This window comes from Callionymus lyra, chromosome 2, assembly GCF_982586985.1.
Source record: "Callionymus lyra chromosome 2, fCalLyr1.hap1.1, whole genome shotgun sequence".
In the NCBI taxonomy this organism is placed as follows: domain Eukaryota; kingdom Metazoa; phylum Chordata; class Actinopteri; order Syngnathiformes; family Callionymidae; genus Callionymus; species Callionymus lyra.
In genome coordinates this window covers 12,475,170-12,502,731 of record NC_141819.1, presented here as the reverse complement: position 1 = coordinate 12,502,731, position 27,562 = coordinate 12,475,170, and the positions used below count along the sequence as shown (strand labels likewise).

The window sequence follows — 27,562 nt, the reverse complement described above, 5'->3', positions numbered from 1 at the left end:
AAAACCAGTGTAAACTCCACAAAAACAAAGTTCTTAATAACAATTTGTTTAAATTGTCTTCCTAGTCTAGCTCCTGCAGACCAACAACCATTATGACGTATAAAGGCACACACATTAACCAGACTAGTGTATTTGGACTGTTATGAACCAGTCCCAATTATAATAAAAAATATGTTTTATTAAAGCATATAAATGCTGCACACACTACTTGAATAACGTTTTGATGAATCCGCGAGCCTCCCCAGGAATCTGGAAAAGTCTCTGCATTCTTCGTAGTCCTCTGGAACAATGATCCCGATGTTGTTGCAAAGCTGTGTGATGTCATCAGATGAGGTGGAGAGAGAAAACTCCATCTCCTTGACAGTGTTTTTCAGGGCCCAAGTTCGACTGGATCCTGGAAGCAACTGACGAAAGTTCCGCTTTCACCGATTGTAGTATGGACTTGATGGAAGTGGGGTTTTCATTCAACGCATTCTGGAGTTCAGTTTTAAACATTGCTGTCGTTTAATAAATCTGAATTCGGCTCCGTTCCCTCGTCTCGAGAAGAACTGCCTCTCATAATATGGGGGAGGTGGGCTGTGGCTGTTGGGGACGGTCTACAGTTTGAAGATTGGGGGCCGTTCCCAGACGGCTGCAGCCCCATTACCCCCGCCCTGCCCGCAAAACCGTGGCCCCCCTGTGACCCGGGGGACTCTCACTGGAGGACCTGAGCCGGTGCCTGGCCATTGTTCCCCTGGGCTCATGCGGTGGCACTCGACCCGGCTACTGGCCGTGTCCGCAGGGTATTGGGGGGGGGCTCCGCTGCCGCTGCTGTGGTGGATCCCTATCTCCTTGGCTTGGACCCCTGCTATGGACTTGCGGCCTGGCGGTCTGGGGGTCTTCCGTGGCCCGGCCTGGCCCCGGGGCTCTATCCCCTGACTGGTTTTTCTGGCTGTCCCTCTGCCTCCGTGCCTGCGCCTGGTGCCTCCCCCTCTTTGCTTCCTCGGTCGTCCTCGCCTGTGCTTGCCCTCTCGCGCCCCCGGTGGTGGTCCGCCTTCTCGCTGGTGTTTGGGGTCGGGCTTGGCTCTGGTGGTTATCTCGCCTGCCGGGTCCTGGTCTCCCGCGGCTTCCTGCCGCTGCTTGGGCCCCTGTGTCTGGATCCAGCTGTGCTAGGCATGTGCCCTCTGGCCTGGCTATTTCAACCCCCCCCCCTCTCCCCTCTATATATCTTCACCCGTCACCGGAGTCTGTATACCTGTGTTTGTCCCAAACCCACACCTTTTTATTTCTCTCCCGGAGCCCCAGGGATCCACCTCCAGAGCTGCTGCTGATCCAGGGATCCACCTCCAGAGCTGCTGCTGATCCAGGATCTTCACCACATCATCAGATCCCTAGTTCTCTCCAGCACCCCCATGGACTCTCCTACACTCTCCTCTTTTCTCTCACTATATCCTCCCTCACTCCTCTCCTTATCCATCTGTCTACCCCCCCATCCTTCCTCCCAGCCGGTCAAAGCGGCAGGCCGTCAACAATGAGTCTGGTTCCACTCGAGGTTTCTGCCTTCTAAAAGGAAGTTTTTCCTCGCCATTGCTCACTGTACAGTGTTTTGTTTCTTGCTCTTTGTTGAATTGGTGGGATCTATTTTTCCTTAATCAACTGTAGTCTTATTTCAACTGTATAGTGTCTTGAGATAACTTTGTTATGATAAGACACTTTAAATAAAATTGAATTGAATTGAATTGAATTGAACTGTTACAGCGCAGTACCGTCCGAGATCTTGTCGGCGTGTGAAGCTTCCAAATGTTGTTTTGAGTGCGTAGGAGAAACTCCTAGTAAACGGTTTGTTTTTCGCAACAGTTGCAGGATCTTACGGGAGTGCGACCTACTCCATGCGAGGGTGAACCGGAAGACTCGTAGAAAGCTTTCCGTCAGTCAAGTCACCTGCAAAAGTGGAGTTAGTGCTGTTGCACTTGAAGACTCCATTGACACGTATAGTGTTTGAAGCTCACGCAGACAAACATAGAATAAAACAAAACAAAAGAACAGGGCGGTGGCAAGTTGTGGACCGGACCAATCGCCTGAAGAACAACTGAATATGTACTGTGCTTGGTCTGTTGTCCGCCATTAGGCCCAAATATAGTGGAACGTTCCTGTCACCGGCTTGAAACCCAGATAGCTAGGATTGTAACACATGTGATCAACATGAAAATGATGTAGATGCCAAAAAGCAGGCGGTCGATGACAAGTCCGATCATTTGCCAATCCTTTGAACTGTTGTTGCCCTCGAAGTGTTGGTCCATTTGGTGGCGGATCACCGCCAGGTTTACGCTGATTTTCTTCAGCTCCTGTAGCATTCTGTCCGGGACGGGCTTATTGTTTAGCATTTCTGCGTCGATGGTTGAGACGAAATTTGTCGACATCTGGTGGTTATTTATCCCTGGGAAATATAAAATCAAAAATTATTTTTGTGACTTTGTTCATAATGTGACAACTTCAGTAATATAAGCTAAACCATAAAACGAATCACTAGCATCAAGCTAACTCTAGCACAGGGTGTTCCTAGCTCTTAGGTCTTTTTTTAAACACCATTTTTTCTTAAAGTTTGTTGACTTATAGTAAATTCTATTAATAATATTAGTAGATAGATTTGTATGGATTACAAATGTCTAAAAATATGAATCAATGGGTTATGTAAGTCGCTTAAAAAAAATCTTAGAACAATACTAGAGACCTTGACCTCCTTCAAAGGTTTTAAAAGGGCCATCATTTGTCTCTGATGTAATGTAAATGTTATGCATGTCCGATGTTATTATTACAATGATATTCAAATGTGCGACATGTAACTGCCCAACACTAAATTCATTTCTTCACAATTTAACACTTTCAAACGCTCATTAAATTGATTGAAAGGTTCTGATTTCATAGACGGCTTTGTTAACCTGCCACAGAAAGTCAAAGACCACATCAAGTTTACATTATTGTTGTTGTTCTCTAATCATTATTGTAACATTACCTTCAGAAGGTGCATTTATAGACACGGTGAAGCGGTCGACGTTCTGTTTCGGGGGAAGGCAAACCAAGATGGCAAGATACCGCAGCACGAAGGTGCTCAACCACTGAGGCACCTTGTTGTAACGGCCCGAGCAGAACTGGAGGTTGGTGATGAACACAGTCTCCAACAGGCTGGCCACCATCAAGGCCAGACTGATGGAGAACAAAACATCTGGAAAAAACACAATGCAGAGACAAATGTACTTACATAAAAACAACAACACTTCACAGCTGCATTTAGAACCTTTACTTTGCAAATGAAGACCAAGAAAGTTGATCACAAATTAATTTAAACCTTCCTTCAGTCAACCGATGAATTCAACCGATGATCAAGAAAATGTATCAAATATATAGGATACGTATTGTATTTGTAATTTAAATATCTTCGAAGATAGCCCATTTAGAAAAGGCAGGGTTTGGGAAAATGACAGAGTCAAGTCAAACTTTTTTAAAGTAATAAGTTCAAAACATAGTTATTATAAGGGACTTACTGCATCTTGGAGAGGAAGACTTTGACATAAACAAGCCTAAAAATATAGACTTTCCAAACTATTTCTCATGTCAGGGTGTGATTACAAGAGGGGAAGAGTGAGCAGAATTGAGGTATTTAGATGTTTTTAAATGTGTCTCTCTGGACAAGGAGAGCGAAGAATATTTTTGTCTATAGCTCTAAAAAGAAACAAATGACTTAATGAAACAATATTGAAACAACAAATTGTGTAGCTTCTGTGTCCACCGAGGAACTATTAACTTAAAAGAGTCACTCACTGATCAGAGGGGTTGAATCGCCAGTTTCTGGCAGCAGGTCGTTCATGAGGAGCAGGAAGACGGTGTAGCCCAGGATCAGGGTCATCTTGAAGGCACCACGGTCTACACTTTGGGGGGGCAACAGGAAGCTGAAGAGGTCCAGCGAGATGAGAAAGCAGCTCGGAATCAGCAGGTTCACCACGTACAGTAATGGGTTCCGTTTTAAAATGAGCTGTTGGTGAAACAAGAAAACCATGATAGGATAAAGGATCATACCTTTTAAACCAAGATTTATTAAAAAAACAGATTAAATAAAGAAGGCATTTTCAACATTCACCATCACTCATTTTATTGTTAAAACGTTTGGACCAAATATCTCACTTCAGAAAGTCTGAACCAAATGTTTTCATTATCATACTGATCAAAGTGAAATATGTTTTTGTGGGACTTGATCTGACTCTGAGAGCAAATTATGAAATATGTTTCATGTGAACCTAGAGCCCAATATTTCCATTCGACATAGATTTAGGGTTGCCAAAGAAGATCGCTAACTCAGTAACTCAAATGATGCTACTCGAGGAAATGAGCTGCTTGGCAGAGGTCTGTACTCTCGAAGTGCTTTTTTTTTTTTTACCTGATCCTAAAACACAATTTGTTAATTTGTTTATATTGAGATTCATTTTATTAGCAACTCATATACAAATGGAAAAAAGGGTTTGACCAAATGTGTAATCATATAACAAACAATTCAAGTGCAGTATGACTCACATGGTATTTGATGGAGGAGTAGTTTCCCTCGTACAAAACCAGAGTGTATGGAGAAATTTCAACGTCCACCAGCTGCCACTCGCCATTCGTCTCGATCACCTCTTTAGACTCTTCCATGATATCTTCACCCGAGTTATTATAAAGCATCCTGACATCGGAGTCTGAAATTAAATGTAATAAATTAAAACTTTTTAAAATCAGTTGCTTTTAACATACAGTATATGTGGGCACCACAAACAATCATAGTAGCAAAATGAGTCCTGTTTTTGACTACGATGTCCCACAGGATGTGGTATTAGTTAGTGATGGGCGGATGAAGCTTCATGAAGCAGTGTCATTATTTCCTGAGTCCACTAGATGTCACCCTTGGCTCTATAATCCTTTGCTTTGGAAAGTTATTCTATTGAAACCTAATATTTTTTTTAAGCTGAGGGCGCCCCCTGCTGTCATCTGAAAAATATGACACTGCTTCTCAAAGCTTCAATAGTAATTGGGGATATGTTCCCGCAGCATTATATCCAACATATGATTTATTTTTTAAATTGTAGATAACTCACTAGGTGTTTTTACTAAAACAAACTTTCTATGATTTATTTTCCTTTTTCCTTATTTTTTAAACACATTGAAAACACATTGTTTATCTGATCAACTTTGATTTTAAAAAATTGGGTCTTACCAAAGTGAAGATAAGGTTCAAAGGTCAGGGTGCAGTTCTGGATATCGAAGGGGAATGTGTAAATGTCTAAAGGACAGGTACTGATGACCGTCATAGGCTTGTCATCGAACACCTCTCCGTCGTTGTATAAATACACATATGGCGTCTTTTTCGACTTGTCCTCCTCCATGCTGCAACATCGTGAAAAACAAAACAAACATTTGTCTTCATACCTACAAAGAATGTTTACCTACTAAATGACTTGTTATAATCTATTTTTGGACTTACAACTCTGAGATTTGTACGTCTGGAATCCAGAGTTTTTCTCGAGGAACAGAGATTCTGTCGGTTCCACATTGTTCCTCATCCCAGCTTAACCCAGCGATTTTCCATGCCTGCCAACAACAGCGTTAATAAAGTTATTAGAAGGTGTCGCGACACAACACAGACGTCAGAACCAAGAGCAACTTCCCTGGTTCTTCTGTGTGTCCCGTTCATTTTTTTGACGTTTGGTGTCACTACAATTCTTTTTTCTTATTGAACATTTAAAAAATTCCCACAAAGAATTAGCGGCTAACGTTTCATTCAAAAGGTTTTTCTTCTTTTAAACCAATTTTTTTTATTTGTGTTATCATTAAAATGAAGCCCCTCACACTGTACCAACCCATTATGCAAATGTGTACCGGCTTTCACAAACAACAAAACAGACAACAGAAAAATAATAGTTTCTTTAAACTACAATACAAATAGCCTCAAACTTAAACTGGCAAGTCCCCCCATTATTTGGTCGTAAGATAGTCGGTTACAACCAACCTAACCAACACAGAACATATAAACAAAGAGTTATAAGTGTTTCTTATTTTAGCTCTTACGTAGAGAGAAGTTTTTTTTAAACTGAACTTGGTGAAATTAACAACACTCTGTATTTTTGCAGCATAAATTACAACTTGAATTAATCGTGAATCTCCAATTAAGTAACAATTTATTAAAAAAAACAATAAATTACTAACTTCAATCTAGGGCTTTTTAATGACAGTAAAAATATGAATGTTTTCAAGTTAAAGTATCTACAGGGTGTGTAACATGTATCCATTTCTAGTACCTTTCTGAAAAAAAAAGGCTTGCTGGGAAATAGAAATGTGTGTTTTTTTTACCCCTTCGACATCATTGAACACTCTCAAGTTATGAACTCACCAGAACTAACCAAATGTAGGTCTTCAATGTTTGCTCTTTCTGATCCTGGAGACATTCAGGCAGACAATATTATCACTCGTTATCCAGTCTTTGTTAACTTAAGTGAAGTGAAGTTGACTCACCACTCCTAGAATGCCAACCACCGTGATCCCGACAGTCACATCCACAGGTTCAGTGAATCGTTCTGCCGGTCTTACCATGTTTTTATTAAACAAACTTGCCTCGAGGGCGTTGATCAAGCCTTCTCCGGTCGGGCTGGAGCAGTTCAGGACGGCTGCGTCTGCGACTGAAAGTATTTTTTCTTTTATGAAAGTGTAATCACAAGTCTTGTTTAATATTTCTTTCCTTTGAGATTTGTTCAAATTAATCAAAATCTATTAGAGGAAGAATTCAGAATTTACAGGTTGTAACAGTTAACCTTCTTGCTGTGATATTTATTAAACCACTATTAATTTTGTTTGAAACTTAAATGGTCAAATAAATGCGTAATTACAATATATCACAGTGCAAGCTTTTTTAACTGCTTTGTCCAACCTGGGTGTTGTATTTGATAAAGACATGTCTCTTGTTCGACATTGCAGAAAACTGACCAGAAACTGTTTCCTTCAACTAAGAAAAATCTCTAAACTTAGGAAAATGTTGTCGGAACATGATCTGGAGCTTGTAATCCATGTGTTTGTTTCTTCTCGTCTGGACTATTGTAACAGTTTGTTTTCATGTCTTAACAAGAAGGAGCTGTCTCGCCTGCAGTTGATTCAGAACTCTGACCCGCTCATGTAGAAGAACTCACATCTCTGTTAAAACACATTTATTCAGAAGTTTTACAATTATTAAACTGACGTACATAAGTATAAAGGTGAAAATCACACAACCTACTTGGTAAAAACAAATGTTGTTATCTGGATGTGTGCTAGTAGTATAGTGTTATTTTTGGATTTTCAAATTTACTGAGGTGTTTCTCAGTAAAAAAAAACAACAAAAAAACCCACAAAAGATACTTTGATCTCTATTTGAAGCTTGATATAATATTTTAATACTTACCGTGAAGCAGAACAGCACACGTGAAGACAAATCCAAAGCGATTGCACTCTGTCATGTTGTCAAGAGTCTGTTACGTTTCAAAGCATTGGAACTGCCTTTAGCCACATTAACTAGACAAACATTGGCTTCAGTCTGTTCTGTGTCATCGCAGGATTTGAATCTAATTACCATTTTTGTCCTACGTTTCATTTGTCATCAGATGATCCGTATTGGTTTAAGGTAAGTACTGCTTAGCCAACCTTTGGATCGTGACTGCTCAGCAGGCGGGGTCAAGTATAAAGTTTTCAAAATAGAATATGAAATTCTATGTATTTTGGATTCAAATTTTTTTTGTGGACATAAAGGTTGCCCCCTTATGTTTTTTGTTCATTTTTCATTTTTAAATTAAAGACGAAATTGTTGTGAAGCTCCTTTATAGCCAACTTAAAATGTCTATATGTAACCAAATGGTTAGTGTTTTCAATTTGTTTTTCACTTTTCCCAGTAGTCACACCCCTTCTGGGCATCTACGGTGTTCTAGCGTCACCTGCTGATGTCGACGGAGTATTCAAAGACCAGGGTTATTCAGTCTGTCTCTCTCCAATCAAGTGAAACATATCATCTTCAGTGCAGAAGGTTGTCGGATGAAGTTGACGGGCCAGACGTGTGATTCAGTGTGTGGTCAAGGTATGACACGATTGCGATTATAGATTATTTTACCGTGTATTTTGACAGTCCAGTGTGCTCTTAGTTCAGTAAGCTTAATTAGTTTGATTATTAGCTTAGTTTTCTGTTTAGTTTAGTTTGACGATAAGTTTATTTAGGTTAGTTAGTTTTGTCTGCTCTTCTCCACTGTCAGCTTGAGCAACATTTTTTTAAATTCATTCTTGTTATTTAATTTGTTATTTTCCGATCATTTCGTGCTCTGTGTTTAAGTTTGTGCAGTCAGTTTATTTTCTACACATTTTTGTTTCCGGTGGAAGTGGTGCCTTTTTATTTTCATCCACGCATATGTAGTTATTATATATGCCTTATAAAAAGGTTTATTTTCAGAACATCTAAGTTCTGGTCGATTTAACTTTAAAATTGCCTCTAGGTAAAATTTACCTGAAGTTGGAGCACCACCCTTTGTTTTATAGTACTAAGGGAAACTATTACATTTACGTGGATAATAATTAATTAATTGGCCTAATTAATTAACTATAAAACACTGGTTTTAATCAATCTCATTTACTGAAGTTACTACTTGTTGTCGTGATTATCTGTTCTTTACTGAGTAAGAGGCTCTTAAGTTAACTTGTATGGCAACTGACATACTTTTTATAGGATTTAATGAAAGAAACAGAAGAGGAAGAACAGTTAAGAACAATGGAATGGAATGATGATGCTTTGATATCATGGAAGGAACAATATTAATTACTCAGGAAGTAACGGACTTGAAGGCTTTGATAATTGTCAACTTCTGGGAAAGCTTTACAACTTATCTTAAGCTAATCTTGCTACCTCTGATCAATTAGAAAAATCCCAACACATCAATCAATGCAAGAGTGACAATGTTACAGTTTCTTACGTCGTCGAGAAGAGAGAGGAAGGAGTGATGATGACGAGGAGGTTGAGGTGAGGAGGATGAGGAGGTAAGCAGCAGGAGGAGCACGACTGAAGGCCCTGGATCCAGAGATGTCGGGTGTGACTTCGCAGGGACCACGGTGAAGAAGGCTTGGCTGTGGAAAGCGCTGACGGTCTTCTTGGGTCCGGTCCTGGTTCTGTGTTGCAGGCTGTTCTTGACCGTGTTGGCGTAACCAACCAGAGACGTATCTTTACTCGGTGCAAGGGTCACAAGTCTTTTCTGGGAGAGCAGTTTGGTTGCTCGTAGGAGCCAGAGTTTCAGGCTTGCTTGGCTGGCTGCTGGGTTTGCATGCAGCTTGCTTGCATCTTGAGAAAGTACTGCGGCTGGGGAGACGTGCCGCGCCTTGTTGCAGGAAGAGAGGGGGCAGGAGTCAGGAACGGGGGTGAAGAGGGAAGGGGATGAGACCCCAAGAGTCCAGCGTCCAGTGTCAAGAGACAAGATGAAGAGTCAAGAGGCTGAGCCATTTCGCGCGGCTCTTTTTAAAGCCATCCACTCGTGCTCCTGATTGGTGGGTGACATCTGATTCCTCACCCCCTCATTGGCTGGAGATGTTCCGACCCTCTGTCCTTATGTTTCTCTCCTCCTTCGAATTTACTTTGAAACTTCTTTTATTTGACGTTATTGAAAGATCTGAGGCTCAAATAAAATGCTAACTTATCATAACTTTCCCAGCTCTTTCTAAGGATCAGTATGATATCAAACATTACATGTTAGGAAACCACAGTATTGATATGTACGTTCAAACAGCAAATAAACATCAAAACACTTTTATATTCGGATATATATTTCATGTGACTTCCTTCTTTGGCGTCTCTTTACCTGAAAATATTTTATTGAACAAGAGAAGACACTTAGTATTCTTAAACGTCATCTGGTCATTCTCTCCTCTTCTGGCCATGTGTAAAATGGCCAGCCTTTGGATGCCAGAGAGAGATGGGGGAGGAAGGTCGGCATTCCAAAGACGTCGTAAACCAGAACTTTGGTATTTTAGTTAACAGCAAAAACAACATGAAGGATTTCACTACACATAGTTGCATGTTTTGTGTGGAGTAAGTAAGTTATTATTCTTTTTAAAGTGCCTTTTACTAGTGCTGGTCTGATGTAGCTTCATGAAGCTGTGTCATTGTCGTCAGAGTCCACTAGATGGCGGTCTCTGCACTATTTTCCTTTGTTTTCAAGAACTTTTCTAATTAAACATCACATCATTTTTAAACTGATGGCGCCACCTACTGACCTCTAAACAACATGACAGTGTGTCATGAAGCCTCGTCAAACCATCAATACCTTTCACAGACCAGGGTCACAAGGCGCTTAAACAACAAAACTATACACAGTTAAAAATATATAGAAATTTAGAAACTTTGAAAGGCCAAAACAACACAATGACAAGTACTTATCTTTTTTTGTTTTATTTTAAACTTTTACAACATTGTTTTTCTTTGTATTGAGTAGTTTATTTGTGTGAAACCCTTGTTTTTTTTATTCAGTTATTATTTTTTCCAGCCTATTTCTGCTATAAATCACTCACCATCTTACTTTACTGTAAATGTAAAATGTATAATTGATGAAGAAAAGGGTATATGCCTCGTCTCTGAGAAAGCTCTGATGCTTTAATTGAATGTCTCTACTGTCAGATGAATGCCCAGATTAAGGTAAGGTAAGGTAAGGTAAAACTTTATTGATCCCTCAGGAGGTCTCCTTTGGGAAATTGTTTTTTACCAATAGCCAGCAATTTTTCATAAACAATAAAAAATAATACATAAAAAATAAAGTAAGAAGAACATAAAGAGGAAGAACAAGATGACACAATCTAAGTCTAAAGACAAAGACAAAGAACATAGGTCAAGGAAAAAAAAACAAAAAAAAACAACAAAGACAAAGATACAAAGACTAACATGGAACAGAACATCCAGATACTTTCACTCCACTCCTGCCCCCGAACTCAGAATTGTACAATTTAATAGCCCGAGGGATGAATGAGTCCCTGAGTCTATTTGTTTTGCACCTGGGTAGGAGCATTCGTGCACTCATTCTGCTTCTCTGCTCACTGATGACAGTGTTCAGAGGATGACTGTCATCATCCATGATGGACAGCAGTTTGTTCAACGACATCCTCTCAGCAACTGTCACCAGTGAGTCCAGCTTCATTCCAACCACAGAACCAGCCCTCCTGATCAACCTGTCCAACCTGTTGACACTCCTCTTGGACACATTTCCACCCCAACACACCACAGCATAGAACAGGACACTGGCCACCACAGACTGGTAGAACATGCAGAGGAGCTTCTTGCAGATGTTAAATGATCGAAGCCTCCTCAGAAAGTACAGTCTACTCTGAACCTTCTTATACACATGGTCTGTGTTGCAGGACCAGTCCAGTTTACTGTCCATCCACACACCGAGGTACTTATAGTTGTCCACTATCTCCACCTCGTCGCCTCTGATGGACACTGGACGTGGCTTTGTCCTGGACCTCCCGAAATCCAAGACCAGCTCCTTGGTTTTTGAGGTGTTCAGCTGCAAGTGGTTCCTCTCACTCCAGTCCACAAAGTCACGGATCAGACTCCTGTACTCGTCTTCGCTGTTGTCCCTGATGCATCCAACAATGGCAGTGTCGTCAGCATACTTCTGGACGAGACTCAGCTCTGAGTTGTAGCAGAAGTCTGAAGTGTAGATGGTGAAGAGGAGAGGGGCCAGTACTGTCCCCTGAGGTGCTCCTGTACTGCACACCATAGTGTCAGACTTGATGTCCTTCAGCCTGACATACTGTGGTCGATCAGTAAGGTAGTCCGTAATCCAGGAGACCAGACCAGGGTCCACATGCATCTTAGTCAGTTTGTCCTGCAGCAGAGTGGGTTGGATAGTGTTGAAGGCACTAGAAAAGTCCAGGAACAGGATTCTCACTGAACCGCTTCCTTTATCCAAGTGGGAGTAGGTCCGATGCAGGAGGTGAAGGATGGCATCTTCCACACCAACTGCTGGCTGGTAGGCAAACTGCAGGGGGTCTTGCGCGTGCTGGACTTGTGGCGTGAGATGTTTGAGGACCAGCCGCTCCAGTGTCTTCATCAGCTGCGAAGTCAGTGCCACCGGTCTGTAATCGTTCAGCACACTCGGTCGGATCTTTTTAGGGACTGGAACGATACAGGAAGTCTTCCACAGAGTTGGTACTTTCCCCAGCCGTAGACTGAGGTTGAAGACATGCTGGAGTGGCTCAGCTAGTTCAGCAGCGCAGGTCTTTAGCAGTCGAGCAGACACCTTATCAGGACCAGCAGCCTTCCCTGGACGAATCCTCCGAAGTACATCCTGTACCTGGAGTGAGGTGAAGCTGGGAAGTGGTTCTGTGGAGCTGGGGGGGGCACAAGAAGGTGGGGCAGGTCCTGAGGCGGGCAGCAGTGAGGGTGAGGTGACCTGCTCAAACCTGTTGAAAAAGTTGTTCAGTCCATTTGCCTCATCCACCGTGTCCACTGCAGTCAGAGAGGCCTTGGTCTTGTGTCCAGTGATGGTTTTAACACCATCCCAGACCTCTCTTATTTCTTCTCGGCTCAGCTTCTCCTCCAACCTCCTCCTGTAGGTGTCCTTTGCCTCCTTCAAGCATCGCTTCACCTCCTGCTGAGCTGACCTCATGGCGTCCCTGTCTCTGCTCCTGAATGCCACTTTCTTCCTGTTAAGGACATCCTTGACCTCCTTTGTTACCCACGGTTTATTATTAGGGTAACAGCGGACAGTCTTAGTAGGGGCGACAACGTCCAAGCAGAAATTTAAATAATCTGTTAGACAGTGTGTCTGTCCCTCGATGTCCTCACCATGAGACCTCAGCAGCACATCCCAGTCTGTTGTTTCAAAGCAGTCTCTGATGGCGTCCTCCACAGCTGGTGTCCACTTTCTGATTGTCTTAGTGGTCACAGTCTGTCTCTGCACCAGAGGAGTGTACTGTGACTGAAGGTGGACCAGGTTAAGACGCTGCACCTTCTTTCCCTCCAATAAAGGGAAGATATACTAGATTGTTATAGATGTATATTTTCCATGTATTCCTTTATGTAACTTATTTTCAAATACCTTTCTTAAAAAGGATACACTGTTTTGGATACGTAAATGCTTTTTTTAATTTTTCCTGTGGGCCAATAAAGTAGTTTTATTCACGTATTTATTTGGTGTGTTTTTATGAATAAACTTAAGGTGGCAGAGTTTTGTTTCTTCTATATATTGATTATGTGCATGTCTGTTTCTCTTCTTGTTTTATCTTTTCAGTGTAATCATTTTACAAAGTTGCTTTTTTATTGAATAAAAAAAAAATAGTTCGATTACAGCAAGAAAACTTTTAAGACATAATGCAAAACAGGATTTGGTTAGAGAATAGACCTGGGTATCATGGCCGGTTTCCTTAATCCATTAATTTCAGAAACTGCTTTTGAAAAATAAAAACTGTGAACCAATTTATATTATGTTTTCTCCTCATCTTAATCAACAGGTTGTCATAATGGGTTACCTACCAAGGCAATAAAATAAAACAACAAAAGTCTCAAGTGTTCTTGTAGAACCATGGTTGTATAGATAACTCTGGTTTCTACTTCATGCATGCTTCCACCCTCTACAGGCTAAGATATGAAAAAGTAGTGGGTTAAATGCACTCCTAGAGTCCGTGGTCAACGCCCCACAAGTTGACCAGCATTTGAATAGACACAAGTGAGCCGGTGCTTCAGCAATGCATGACCTGACGTGTTGTAAACCGCTGGTAATGTGAGTGAACAAAAGTGACATCGTCAAGTGCTTGGCCCGACAACTACTGCTCCTATCCACCATTTGACTCTGCACTGACATAAGAAGAACCCCAAGAGCTGCGACCCGTGAGTCATTCAGTCAACAGAAACCAACGACCAGTTGCATTTGTGGCCTCCATCAACACATACAGTAGGTCAAAACCTATGAAAAAAAAAGGCGAGGTGGAAAAAGCATGCTTGACACCTGAATTGAGAATCCATTGTCTTCTGTCAGGTCAAAAACATTTGAATGAATTAAGTCCAATATCCACAGTAGTACTTTCTAGGTGCAAATGCTCTCCTAAAGCATTTGTGGTTTACATCAAATGTACAAGTTTAAAGATACATTGACATCCATCTTGTCATATCTCGTACAAATATTGCGGAATTCTCCCATCAGCTTTTTGAAACCCAAATAGCTAGGATTGTAACAGCTGTGATCGACATGAAAATGATGTAGATGCCAAAAAGCAGGCGGTCAATGACGATCCCAATCATCTGCCACTCCTTGGAACTTTTGCTTCCCTCGAAGTGTTGGTCCATTCCATGACGGACAGCTGCCAGGTTCCCGCTGATTTTCTTCAGCTCGTGTAGCATCACATCCTGAGTGGGCTTCTGGTTTAGCATTTTTGCATTGATGGTTGAGACAAAGTTGGCTGTCGTCCGGTTTTTATCGATTCCTTGGGAAAATAAAAACAACAATAATTAATGTGACAGTGAAGTTGTCAACCTTACTCATAACTTCATACCATGATAACAAATTGAGCGTCAGGCTAACTCTAGTGCAGAGAGTTTCTATTTCTTATGCCTTTTACATTTTTTATTCTAATTATTCCTCATGTTTGTTGACTTTTAATGGAATTTTTTTTTTAATATTGGGGGAAAACTAAGTCTTTAAAATAAAGTATTTTAGATGCTGATCTCGCTACAGGAAATACCTACTGTTTGTAGCTTGTGATTACAATGGCAACTGGTTTCACTTAACATTCTAAAATCATGGAGGACATTCACATTCTGTGAGACAGTTTCCTCCCACTAGTGATGGTCTGATGAAGCTTCATGAAGCATTGTCATTATTTTCAGAGTCCACTAGCTGGCACCTCTGCACTATTTTCCTTTGTTTTGTTCTAATGAAACATCATTTTTAAACTGATGGCGCCACCTACTGACCTCTAAATAACATGACACTGTTTCATGAAGCTTCATCAGACCATCACTGCCTCCCACAACTCGATTTGAAACATTCCTTTTTTTTTTAACATTTTTCTGTTCTGTAAAAATAAATTAAAGTTTCTATACAATTGGGGATGTCAGGTTAGGAGCTATGAAAGCTTAGGGCATGGACTTTAATGAAGCCTTCAACTGTGTGTGATGTCACTTAAAGAAAAGAGCTATAAGTGTAGGTCTGGAAAATTACAGGACAGGCATAAATCATGATTTTGTATGAGAAATGATACTTGAAAAAAAACAAAACAATAATAAATATAATGCAGTAATATAGAAACATTTAAATATTACAATTTAAATATAAGTACATTTTATATTTAAATAAATGTTTTAGATATGAGTAAATATATCAATATTTATATAGTAAAATTATATATAAATTATATGTAATTTTGACTCAAGCGCTAATTAAATGGATCAAAAGGTTCTGGTTCAATAGAATGACCCGACATTGTTAATGTGCCTTTGTCAAAGACCACCTCAAAATGAAGTTAGTGTTGGAGTTCTCTACTATTCATTATTGCAACATTACCATGAGAAGGTGGATGTATGGACACGGTGTAGCGGTCGACGTTCTGTAGCCGGGGAATGCAAACCAAGATGGCGAGATATTGCAGCACGAAGGTGCTCAACCAACGAGGAACCTTGCTGTACTGGTGCGAGCTGAACTGGATGTTGGTGATGAACACAGTCTCCAACAGGCTGGCTACTATCATGGCCAGACTGATGGAGAACAAAACATCTGTAAAAAAAAACGCAGAACATGTACTTTCATCAATAAACACTTCACATTTGTTTTCATTTGAAATTCATCATGTATACTATTTTTAACCCTTGAGTTATCTTTGGGTCAAGATGACCCAAAGGCCCGAAATATTTTTTTGTGTATCCCTAGTGTTGTCTCTAGGTCAAGGTGAACTACTGCCCTGGCTTCCATAAATAAATATACAGGGGTGGAGGTCGTTAGCGCCTGTCGTATCAGCTGTCGTATCGTAGTGCAGCACCGTGCAGCGTCTCTCTCGCTCCAAGCAGAACAATCTTTTTTTATTTTTGTTCGCCTTATTCCTGGAGCATCCGTGAACATCTACATTTATTTTTGGACCAACATCCTCCGAAGTCGAATCGGGCCGAGGACAAGTCTGAAAAACTTCACGGTGAGCGCATTCGTCAAACTTTCCCCTCACTATGTCTCCCTCTCCCTCTCCCTCCTCTGTTCTTTCCTGCTCGGTGTGTCAGATGTTTAGTTACGCTTCGACCTCCTTTAGAGATAGCATTAGTTGTGTAAAGTGTAGCCTGTTAGCTAGACTGGAGGTGAAGCTCGTTGAACTAGAGAGCCGGTTGTGCGCTGTCGAAGCTAAACCGCTAGCTAGCCAGTGTCAGGTAGACAGTGCACAGCCACATAGCCTAGCAGGTAGTCCTCCAGCAATTCCCGAGCAGCCGTGAAACCAGGGTCGGTGGGTGACTGTTCATGGGAGGAATAGTTCCCAGCCAAAGTCAACGGAGCACCACCAACCCCTTAGCGTTTCGAACAGATTTTCTCCACTCGACAAGTCACCGGTCGAGGAACCTGCTCTGTTCATAGGCGATTCCATTCTTCGGAACGTTAAACTAGCGAGGCCAGCGAGAGTAGTCTGCATTCCTGGGGCCAGAGCGGGCGACATTGAATCAAATTTAAAGCTGCTGGCTAAAGCTAAACATAAATACAGTAAGATAATTATTCATGTCGGCAGCAACGACATCCGATTACGTCGCTTGGAGGTCACCAAGGTAAACGTTCAGTCGGTGTGTGCATTTGCACGAACAATGTCGGACTCCGTAGTGTTCTCTGGACCCCTTCCCAATATGGCCAATGATGATATGTTTACTCGCTATTCATCATTTAATCGCTGGTTGTCGGAGTGGTGCCCCGCAAACGGGGTTGGCTTTGTTAACAACTGGAAAACCTTCTTTGGAAAACCTGGTCTGCTTAGGAGAGACTGCATCCATCCCACGTTGGAAGGAGCATCTCTCTTGTCTAGCAGTGTTGAGAGTTTTAGTGTAACGTGACACCAGGTGCGCGTCACTCGTCTATTGAGGTAAGATATCATTATTGCTTTAAGTCGACTCAGAAATAAGGTTTCATTGCGTGTAATGTAACTTTCTGTGGTGCGTTAACACGAGAGCTAGTTCGCTAACACTTAGCTTTTTAAATTATAATGCAACTCACACACGTATTTTGTTTGTTATTTTGAAAGGACGAAAATATATTCAATATTCCAATAAAAAGTTTGCTATATTGGCAGGTCATGGTAGGCGATTTATTTTATTAATATTCAAGATATTGATTTCATTTATCACTTCCGCATATTAATACAGATAACATATTTATCGTATTAAAGTATATAAGTATACGTTTATTTTAACCCTTTTGGATGAGGGATTTGATCTGTTGTTGTTTTCTTTAAATGAAAGAATATATATAAAATGATAATGAAACGTATTTTAAATTCCAGCATAAATAGGTAAACCAGATGGAAACACAATCAAACAATGGATGAAGGAAACATGGAGAGCTTATCTCTGAATGATCAAGTATACTTGCTTGTATTTATTGATTTATTATATTTAAAAGGGAGCACTAGTATGTTTTTGTTTTGTTTTTGCATGGAAGTGACCTGCAAGAACTTCCCAGAACTCCAGACCTGCTTGACATGAAACCTTTCTCTCTGTGGTTCCTGACAAATGATTTCAAATGTGAAGTAAGTGAATAATATTTGTAACATAGTGAACACAAACTTGTAAACCTACAGCTCATCCCATCATGGAAATAATCTAAAATGCAATTCTATGTTCTTTTCTAGGTGAGATGGAGTGCTGCATATCAGGTGCTGGACTAACCATTGGAGGTGGAAGGGGTCAACATGTCAAAAGCAGGTGAGATGTTACATCATACACACTTTGGTCATTAAAATAGTCATGTTTGGTAATAATGATCAATACATTTCTGTGGCAGGACGCACTGACATGCTGACGCTTATGGTCAAGGTTTTCTGGCTTCTTTTGTTGGAAACACTTGGTTGTGCCCGTCAAGGTGGAAGGTACACTAGACTGAAGAGTCTTTTTCAATAGATTTTACACTTCAAATGATCAGAATCAAACGACTTCATTAATACAATGTTTTCCAGGTTCTGTTGACTTTCGGACAAAGAGGATTCGACACTGTTAGGGCAGTAAGGAGACGGCAGGAAGTGAAAGATTCTTGAGAAGGAGATGAACCACCTCTGGTCTCTGTCAAGTCGTTGTGATTCCCTGAAAGAGTTGTCTCACATGGCAGCGTCACAGCAAGGTAAGAGTTTATTTAGCAAGTGAAGAACAGAAGTACAGCTGATCATTCTTATTGTCTTATTCTTTTAAGATGCACCATGGGCTTGACTGGTGAGGCTTTGAAGGATCTTCAGAGCCTTTGAGGAGCAGCAGCAAGTCAGCATGACGTCACTTGAACCATGACTCGGACCAGAAACTACTACACACAAGTCTTCGATGAGGACGAGACCATCAACGTCGTGCAGATTCACTCTGATGGTTACTCGTGACATTTGTGACGATCTGTGAACATTTGTTTGATATGAAACCTGTAATAAAGCACAATTTGACTTCATTTTGAATAACATCCCATAGTATTCATCCCAACATGATCAATGCAGTTGTAACTTCAGAGATGCCTATAATTGATACCAATGAATGCTTAAAAAAAAGTTTTTATGATAACAGTTCATATCTTTTATTACGCTCATGTACAATATTCATATTGGAGTTAATAGCTTATCCAAAAGTTAAAAGTTTACTACTATTGGAATAATTACATCTATAATCACACTTAATCAATAATATGTATTGCATAAGTACAAACATAATCATACATTAGTAATCAATAACATGTACATTAATTAACAGAGGCTTGATATTGAGGCTAGTGTGAACTATCATGCTCATTTTCAGACCCCCAGGGGCAGCTGGGAATGAACCGGGGCCAAAAACGTGTTTTTCATGACTGTTGCTCTTTTGCTCTTATGTGACCTCCGTGACCCTCAGACATATGAAACTTGGTCTGCGTGACCTTTGACACCTCTTAAATCATATGCTTGTGGAACCATAATGATAACTCCTCCCAAACCGGAAGTAGCTTCAGGAAGCACCTAGAGAAACACCCTTGAACATACTGTATATGTGTACAAATGGAACATGAAGAACCTCTAAAAGTTTCAGATCATTTAAATCAACAATGGTCGATTTATAGAGCTTCAAAGTCCAGATTTCTCCAAGTTTCCCATGATACCATGGGGCACAGGAAGTTCATAGCAACATCAAACCACCACAGTTCAACTCAGAATGGAGTCTAGAAAAACATATCCAAATATCAGCTCTGAGGTCCAAGTAAAAAAAAAGTTCCCAAATCCATTCCTGGAAAATCAGGTGTCGTCATTTAGTAACACTCAGAGACCATCTTCACAGAAGAATGACAAGCTCTCCCTCATTTTTGCACCGATGGACACCAGACTTCACATGGGCCCACGTGACAGTCTCTTGAAGTTATAGAATTAACCCTTTCATGTCCAACAGGCCACAATAGCCAAAATAGTAAGTAAGTAAGTAATATTTATTTATATAGCACTTTTCGAGACCAGGGTCACAAAGCGCTTAGACAATCAAAAACAATACTCAAAAAAGTACATACTTTAAAGATCAAGATAATACTGAGAACAACACATGAGTTCGAGAAATTCAAGGAAAAGCCTGAACAAATAGAAACGTCTTAAGGTGTTTCTTAAAGGAGTCAGTAGACTCTCTCCTCTGGTCCTGAGCCGTGTGCGGGGAACCATAAGTAGATTCTGATCCACAGACCTCAGAGCCCGAGCTGGGCTGTAAGGCTGGATCAGATCAGTGATGTAAGGAAGAGCCTGATCATGAATAGCTCTGAAAGTAAGAACCAGAATTTTAAAGTTGATCCTGAAAGAAACTGGAAGCCAGTGAAGAGTTTTAAGGATCGGAGAAATGTGAGTTCTTCTACTTGAGCGGGTCAGAATTCTCGCTGCAGATTTCTGAATCAACTGCAGACGAGACAACTCCTTCTTGTTAAGACATGAAAACAAACTGTTACAATAGTCCAGACGAGAAGAAACAAACGCATGGATTACAAGCTCCAGATCATGTTCCGACAACATTTTCCTAAGTTTAGAGATTTTTCTCAGTTGAAGGAAACAGTTTCTGGTCAGTTTTCTGCAGTGTCGAACAAGAGACATGTCTTTATCAAATACAACACCCAGGTTTCTCAGGCTCAGTTTGACAGACTGACCTAAGTCACCCAAGTACTGACTCAACCCTCGAATCTTATCATCAGGAGCAATCACCAGAGGTGATAATATCACAGCACGTTGATTGACCTATTTTGGGTCTATCAAAACTGATAGGCCCAAAATAGGTCAATAGGTCAGACCTCCAGGGGCCTCAGACCAGAAACAGGAGCCAAAAAGCACATTTTTTCATAACAGTTGCTATTTTGCTCTAATTTGACCTCTGTGACCCTCAGACATATGAAACTTGGTCTGTGTGACCTCTGACACCTGTAAAATCATATGCTGGTAGAACCATAATGATAATCCCTTCCAAACCGGAAGTGGCTTCAGGAAGCACCTAGAGAAACACCCTTGAACATACTGTATATGTGTACAAATGGAACATGAAGAACCTCTAAAAGTTTCAGATCATTTAAATTAACAATGGTCGATTTATAGAGCTTCAAAGTCCAGATTTCTCAAAGTTTCTGAGGTCTGATTAGAAAAAAAGTTGCCTAAGTCCATTCCTGAAGGATCAGGTCTGCATATTCTGTTACACTCAGAGACCATCTTGACAGAAGAATGACAACCTCTCCCTCATTTTTGGACTCATTGAACCACACTTCTCACAGGATAGTAGGAGACCATCTGAATGTGTCATATAAATATCAGCTTTACAAGGGCCTTCATGCCTCTTGAAGTCAGAGAATTAACCATTTGATGTAGCACAGGCCACTACAAACAAATACATCATGTTGGTGTGTGTAGTTTTCTGATAGTATAACAGCAGTCCTGAGTCACCTATCAATAACATAAATATGTATATTTTTAAGTTCAAACATGTACTGTGGGTCAAACAAAGCTTTAAGACGTGCTGTCTTCTATTTCATAGTTTGGGTGTAATTTACAAATAGCTCTTCAGTTGCTATTTTAAACGATGATGATTACTGATGATTTAAATCAATTTTTACTGTTACCCAGATCACATGGAATGACAACATTATAAAAGTTATTGCAAGTGTGGTGATTTCAAGAAAGCAGTGGTTTATCTCTATTTATATCTTAAATATCTCCACTGTGTTTTGCTGCATGTTTGTTTGTTTATGTTTGTATTTTGTTGATGTACTTTGGGTGTTGATGGTAAATAATTGAGTAGTGAAGGGTTAGGTATAGACAAGCTTATGCTTCATCCTTCTTAATTTGGACATGTTGGGTAAATATTATTCTTTTGACTATAATTATTGTTTGACTAATGTCATTGGTTTTGTTTGTTTGTCTTAAGTTTACTTTCTTATGTAACATGTTTGAAATAAAGCATTCATTCATTCATGATTCATTAACATATGATGTCTGCTTTGCCTGAATATTGTTCATGTTGAACTCTATGTCGATCTCAAACTAGGGTAAACAGAGACTTTGTTTCAACTTCTAAATCACCAATAGTCATTTTCACAACACATTACCTGCACTGATGATGAATACTATGGGATGTTATTCAAAATGAAATCAAATTGTGCTTTATTACAGGTTTCATATCAAACAAATGTTCACAGATCGTCACAAATGTCACGAGTAACCATCAGAGTGAATCTGCACGACGTTGATGGTCTCGTCCTCATCGAAGGCTTGTTTATAGTAGTTTCTGGTACGAGTCATGGTTCGAGTGACGTCATGCTGACTTGCTGCTGCTCCTCAAAGGCTCTGAAGATCCTTCAAAGCCTCACCAGTCAAGCCCATGGTGCATCTTAAAAGAATAAGACAATAAGAATGATCAGCTGTACTTCTGTTCTTCACTTGCTAAATAAACTCTTACCTTGCTGTGACGCTGCCATGCGAGACAACTCTTCCAGGGAATCACAACGACTTGACAGAGACCAGAGGTGGTTCATCTCCTTCTCAAGAATCTTTCACTTCCTGCCGTCTCCTTACTGCCCTAACAGCGTCGAATCCTCTTTGTCCGAAAGTCAACAGAACCTGGAAAACATTGTATTAATGAAGTCGTTTGATTCTGATCATTTGAAGTGTAAAATCTATTGAAAAAGACTCTTCAGTCTAGTGTACCTTCCACCTTGACGGGCACAACCAAGTGTTTCCAACAACAGAAGCCAGAAAACCTTGACCATAAGCGTCAGCATGTCAGTGCGTCCTGCCACAGAAATGTATTGATCATTATTACCAAACATGACTATTTTAATGACCAAAGTGTGTATGATGTAACTTCTCACCTGCTTTTGACATGTTGACCCCTTCCACCTCCGATGGTTAGTCCAGCACCTGATATGCAGCACTCCATCTCACCTAGAAAAGAACATATAATTGCATTTTAGATTATTTCCATGATGGGATGTGCTGTAGGTTTACAAGTTTGTGTTCACTATGTTACAAATATTACTCACTTACTTCACATTTGAAATCATTTGTCAGGAACCACAGAGAGAAAGGTTTCATGTCAAGCAGGTCTGGAGTTCTGGGCAGTTCTTGCAGGTCACTTCCATGCAAAAACAAAACAAAAACATACTAGTGCTCCCTTTTAAATATAATAAATCAATAAATATAAGCAAGTATACTTGATCATTCAGAGATAAGCTCTCCAAGTTTCCTTCATCCATTGTTTGATTGTGTTTCCATCTGGTTTACCTATTTATGCTGGAATTTAAAATACGTTTCATTATAATTTTATATATATTCTTTAGTTTAAAGAAAACAACAAAAGATCAAATCCCTCATCCAAAAGGGTTAAAATAAACGTATACTTGTATACTTAAATACGATAAATATGTTATCTGTATTAATATGCGGAAGTGATAAATGAAATCAATATCTTGAATATTAATAAAATAAATCGCCTACCATGACCTGCCAATATAGCAAACTTTTTATTGGAATATTGAATATATTTTCGTCCTTTCAAAATAACAAACAAAATACGTGTGTGAGTTGCATTATAATTTAAAAAGCTAAGTGTTAGCGAACTAGCTCTCGTGTTAACGCACCACAGAAAGTTACATTACACGCAATGAAACCTTATTTCTGAGTCGACTTAAAGCAATAATGATATCTTACCTCAATAGACGAGTGACGCGCACCTGGTTCCGTCAAGTTAATGAACAAACGTGTGGACAAAATGCTATCGATCTTTGTCAACAAGCGTGATCATCCGGCGTTTGGACGCGTGTGTGACGTCACCTCTGGTTTTAGGGAACACCACAGCACAGAGACCACCCTGGTAAAAGTAAGTAACGACATACTGATGGCCTCTGATCAGGGCCATGTTTCAGTTCTTGTTCTTCTAGATCTCAGTGCTGCATTTGACACTGTCGACCACCAAATCCTTCTACAGAGGCTAGAAAACCATATAGGCATTCGTGGAACTGCTCTTAACTGGTTTAAATCTTACCTGTCGGATAGAACGCACTATGTACATGTCAACCACCTCTCATCGACACACACTAAGGTCAGCTATGGTGTCCCACAAGGTTCTGTTCTTGGTCCAATACTATTCACAAGCTATAAGCTCCCACTAGGGGACTTGATTAGAAGACACTCTATAAACTTTCACTGTTATGCTGATGACACCCAACTTTACTTGTCCATGAAGCCAGATGAAAGAAATCAGCTAACACAACTACAGTCCTGTATTACAGATATCAAGTCATGGATGACCAAAAACTTCCTCCTACTGAACTCGGAAAAGACTGAGGTTTTACTAGTTGGTCCGCAACATCTCAGACAATCATTAACTAATGATCTAGCTTTACAAAATGGACTTGCTCCTGCTACTAGCACCACTGTAAAGAATCTGGGTGTATGCTTTGACGAGGACTTATCATTGAACTCACACATAAAACAAATCTCACGGACTGCTTACTTCCACCTTCGTAACATTTAAAAAATCAGGCACTTCCTTCCTTTAGATGCTGCTGAGAAGCTCATCCATGCTTTTGTAACCTCTAGGCTGGACTATTGTAACTCTCTTCTCTCAGGATGTTCTAAAAAATCTCTCAGAACTCTTCAGCTCATTCAGAACTCTGCAGCTCGTGTCCTGACTAAGAGGCGCGAACACATTTCCCTTGTACTGTCTTCCCTACATTGGCTTCCTGTAGAATTTAGAATACAATTTAAAATCCTTCTCCTAACCTATAAAGCCTTACATGGTCTAGCACCAACATACATTAAAGATTTAATCCAAACTTACCAACCCTCAAGGACCTTACGATCCTTAAACTCTGATCTATTAGTTATACCACAAATCTCTAAATGTAGATTCGGAGCCAGGGCCTCCAGTTTTCAAGCCCCTCTGCTGTGGAACAAACTACCGGCTTCAGTCCGGAGGGCAGACACCCTCTCTATGTTTAAAAACAATCTTAAAACCTTACTTTTCGATAAAGCCTATAACTAACTTGACTGTTTATCTTTAGCTGTTATAACTAACAAAATTGTTTATCTTAGCTGCTATAGGCTGAGAATGCTGGAGGAGTTTTAGACACCGAGCTCTGTATATCCTTCTTTTCTCGCCGGGGCCGTTCTGGCTTGGCCGATTCGGGTGTGAGGGGCCCGGCAGGTGGGGCCTGTGGGGCCGTGGGCTTGGTGGTGGTGACCGCTGGTGCCGCGATGGCCCCGTGTGCCGGCGGGGGGGTGGCCCGCTTCCGGGGGGTCTTTGGTGGTGTGTGGGGGTTGGTGCTGGCGGGGGTGGATGGGGGGTTGCGTTGGGGGCGGTGCTGGGGCTGGGGGGTTGCTGGTCCGGCTGACGGGGTTGGCGGGTGAACCGTTAGGGGTGGGGCTGGGGCTGGCCGGGTGTTCTGGATGGCCATCCGGGGTTCGTGGCCGGGTTGGTCGGTCTTTCGGGGCTTCCCGGGTGGGGGGGGCCACACTGGGCGGGGCCATGTTGGGGGGATGGCGGAGGCATTGGGCGGACCCATGTTACCGTAGAGACCATGTACCGCCCATGGGTGCTGCATGGTGGGTGGGGGCGGGGGCTGGGGGTCAGTACGTGTGATGGGCGGGGCCTCTGCACCTTAGAGACCGTGGACCGCCCATGAAATACTGCTGGCCCCCCAAACTTCCCTCATGACATGGGGGAGGTGGGCTGTGGCTGTTGGGGACGGTCTACAGTTTGAAGATTGGGGGCCGTTCCCGGACGGCTGCAGCCCCATTACCCCCGCCCTGCCCGCACAACCATGGCCCCCCGGTGACCCGGGGGACTCTCACCGGAGGACCTGAGCCGGTGCCTGGCCATTGTTCCTCTGGGCTCATGCGGTGGCACTCGACCCGGCTACTGGCCGTGTCCGCAGGGTATTGGGGGGGGGCTCCGCTGCCGCTGCTGTGGTGGATCCCTATCTCCTTGGCTCGGTCCCCTGCTATGGACTTGGTGGCGGCCTGATGGTCTGGGGGTCTTCCGTGGCCCGGCCTGGCCCCGGGGCTCTATCCACTGACTGGTTTTTCTGGCTGTCCCTCTGCCTCCGTGCCTGCGCCTGGTGCCTCCCCCTCTTTGCTTCCTCGGTCGTCCTCGCCTGTGCTTGCCCTCTCGCGCCCCCGGTGGCGGTCCGCCTTCTCGCTGGTGTTTCGGGCCGGGCTTGGCTCTGGTGGTTATCTTGCCTGCCGGGTCCTGGTCTCCCACGGGTTCCTGCCGCGGCTTGGGCCCCCATGTCTGGATCCTGCTGTGCTAGGTATGTGACCTCTGGCCTGGCTATTTCAACCCCCCCCCCCCCTCTATATATCTTCACCCGTCACCGGAGTCTGTATACCTGTGTATTGTATACATTTGTCCCAAACCCACACCTTTTTATTTCTCTCCCGGAGCCCCAGGGATCCACCTCCAGAGCTGCTGCTGATCCAGGGATCCACCTCCAGAGCTGCTGCTGATCCAGGATCTTCACCACGTCATCAGATCCCGAGTTCTCTCCAGCACCCCAATGGACTCTCCTACACTCTCCTCTTTTCTCTCACTATATCCTCCCTCACTCCTCTCCTTATCCATCTGTCTACCCCCCCATCCTTCCTCCCAGCCGGTCAAAGCGGCAGGCCGTCAACAATGAGTCTGGTTCCGCTCGAGGTTTCTGCCTTCTAAAAGGAAGTTTTTCCTCGCCATTGCACTGTACAGTGTTTTGTTTCTTGCTCTTTGTTGAATTGCTGGGATCTATTTTTCCTTAATCAACTGTAGTCTTATTTCAACTGTATAGTGTCTTGAGATAACTTTGTTATGATAAATAAAATTGAATTGATGAATTGAACACAAAGAATACCACAAACATCGTTTCAGGCCTTTAGGTCACCTTGACCCCGAGATAACACAAGGGTCTACTGAGCTATGTGTAAGTATGTAAGGGGCACCATCCTAATGGAAATTGATACCTTCGAGCAAGCATGAAACCTAAATCTATTCTCTTATTGGTTGTTTCAGAATATATCCCCTTATTGGTTTCCATCTAATCACAGCAGATGGACCTTTGCTAACACAGAGCCTCCAATTGCCCTTAGGACTATGGATTACAAATTAGTAGTTGGTGGCTACAAAAATAAATAATATTGAATACCGAGGCCATGAATCAAGTACCATGTCATGTCCAGGGCTCTGTACTTCTTTTCCCATTTAAGTTGTCCATCCTATCTTTGTTGTTCCTTTCTTTATCAAGCAATACATTTGACACAACAGCTGAGCTACTTTAGCAAAAACTAAAAAGGAACTGCTGCTACCAAGAAAATATCAAATCAGGTCTGTCTTTCATCAGAAGCCGGGCTCCTCCAGCCACCAGGGGGCGATCTTCTCCATCAGTGGCGAAGCATTGCTCTTTCTCTTAAAAGTAATATTTTAATTCTTACCGTGAAGCACAAGTTAAGATAAATCCAAAGCTCTTGTTCTCTGTCATGTTGCAGAGTCGCATTCAGCCGCATTAACTACTTAAACTATAATTAAAATATGTTTTGCTTCCGGTTAAAGAATTTGCTTCCAGACAAATATTTCTTTTGACAGGATTAAAGACCCTTTGTGGACATGAAGCTGCTTTTTTTTTTTTTAATTAATCTATTACAATGAAAGATGAGACTGTTGTGAAGCTCTTTATTATGCAAATGAAACATTCTATACAACAAATATCCTGCAAGGTCACCCAGAGAACCACAAAGTATAGTATTCAGGCTTATGAACAGGAAAAGGATGTAGAGGGTGAAGAGCAGGTGGTCCGAGATGAGGGTCTGTGTCACCTGCTGGCGGATTACATGATGTTCT

The 27,562-nt window shown here is 41.7% G+C and overlaps 1 protein-coding gene, 1 long non-coding RNA gene and 1 pseudogene across 2 annotated transcripts; 1 reads left to right on the top strand and 2 right to left on the bottom strand.

Annotated features, from left to right (window-relative positions):
- Window positions 1–179: 179 nt before the first annotated feature.
- On the bottom strand, window positions 180–7,577 carry LOC148085357 (5-hydroxytryptamine receptor 3A-like). The gene is made up of 9 exons (XM_087783538.1): window positions 7,436–7,577; window positions 6,517–6,680; window positions 6,395–6,439; window positions 5,489–5,595; window positions 5,222–5,391; window positions 4,546–4,706; window positions 3,799–4,009; window positions 2,993–3,202; window positions 180–2,416 (listed from the first exon to the last, which is right to left on the bottom strand). Exons 1-9 carry the CDS (start codon window positions 7,488–7,490, stop codon window positions 2,133–2,135), a joined length of 1,407 nt encoding a protein of 468 aa, XP_087639664.1. The 5' UTR covers window positions 7,491–7,577; the 3' UTR covers window positions 180–2,132.
- Window positions 7,578–16,210: 8,633 nt separating this feature from the next.
- On the top strand, window positions 16,211–17,071 carry LOC148085356 (uncharacterized; annotated as a pseudogene).
- Window positions 17,072–21,985: 4,914 nt separating this feature from the next.
- LOC148085355 (uncharacterized) lies at window positions 21,986–23,487 on the bottom strand. Its single transcript, XR_015710499.1, has 6 exons — window positions 23,401–23,487; window positions 22,738–22,825; window positions 22,563–22,635; window positions 22,399–22,483; window positions 22,151–22,311; window positions 21,986–22,081 (listed from the first exon to the last, which is right to left on the bottom strand). It is a non-coding gene; the product is annotated as an uncharacterized LOC148085355 (long non-coding RNA).
- Window positions 23,488–27,562: the final 4,075 nt, after the last annotated feature.

What these genes read in the sequence shown, in the direction of transcription:
- LOC148085357 (XM_087783538.1), bottom strand. Translation starts at nt 7,490, where the DNA reads ATGACAGAGTGCAATCGCTTTGGATTTGTCTTCACGTGTGCTGTTCTG. An exon ending in TGAACCTTATCTTCACTTTG is followed by an intron (nt 4,707 to 5,221) that starts GTAAGACCCAAT and finishes ATTTAATTTCAG; the next exon opens with ACTCCGATGTCAGGATGCTT. An exon ending in CGATTCAACCCCTCTGATCA is followed by an intron (nt 3,203 to 3,798) that starts GTGAGTGACTCT and finishes TGTTTTTTCCAG; the next exon opens with ATGTTTTGTTCTCCATCAGT.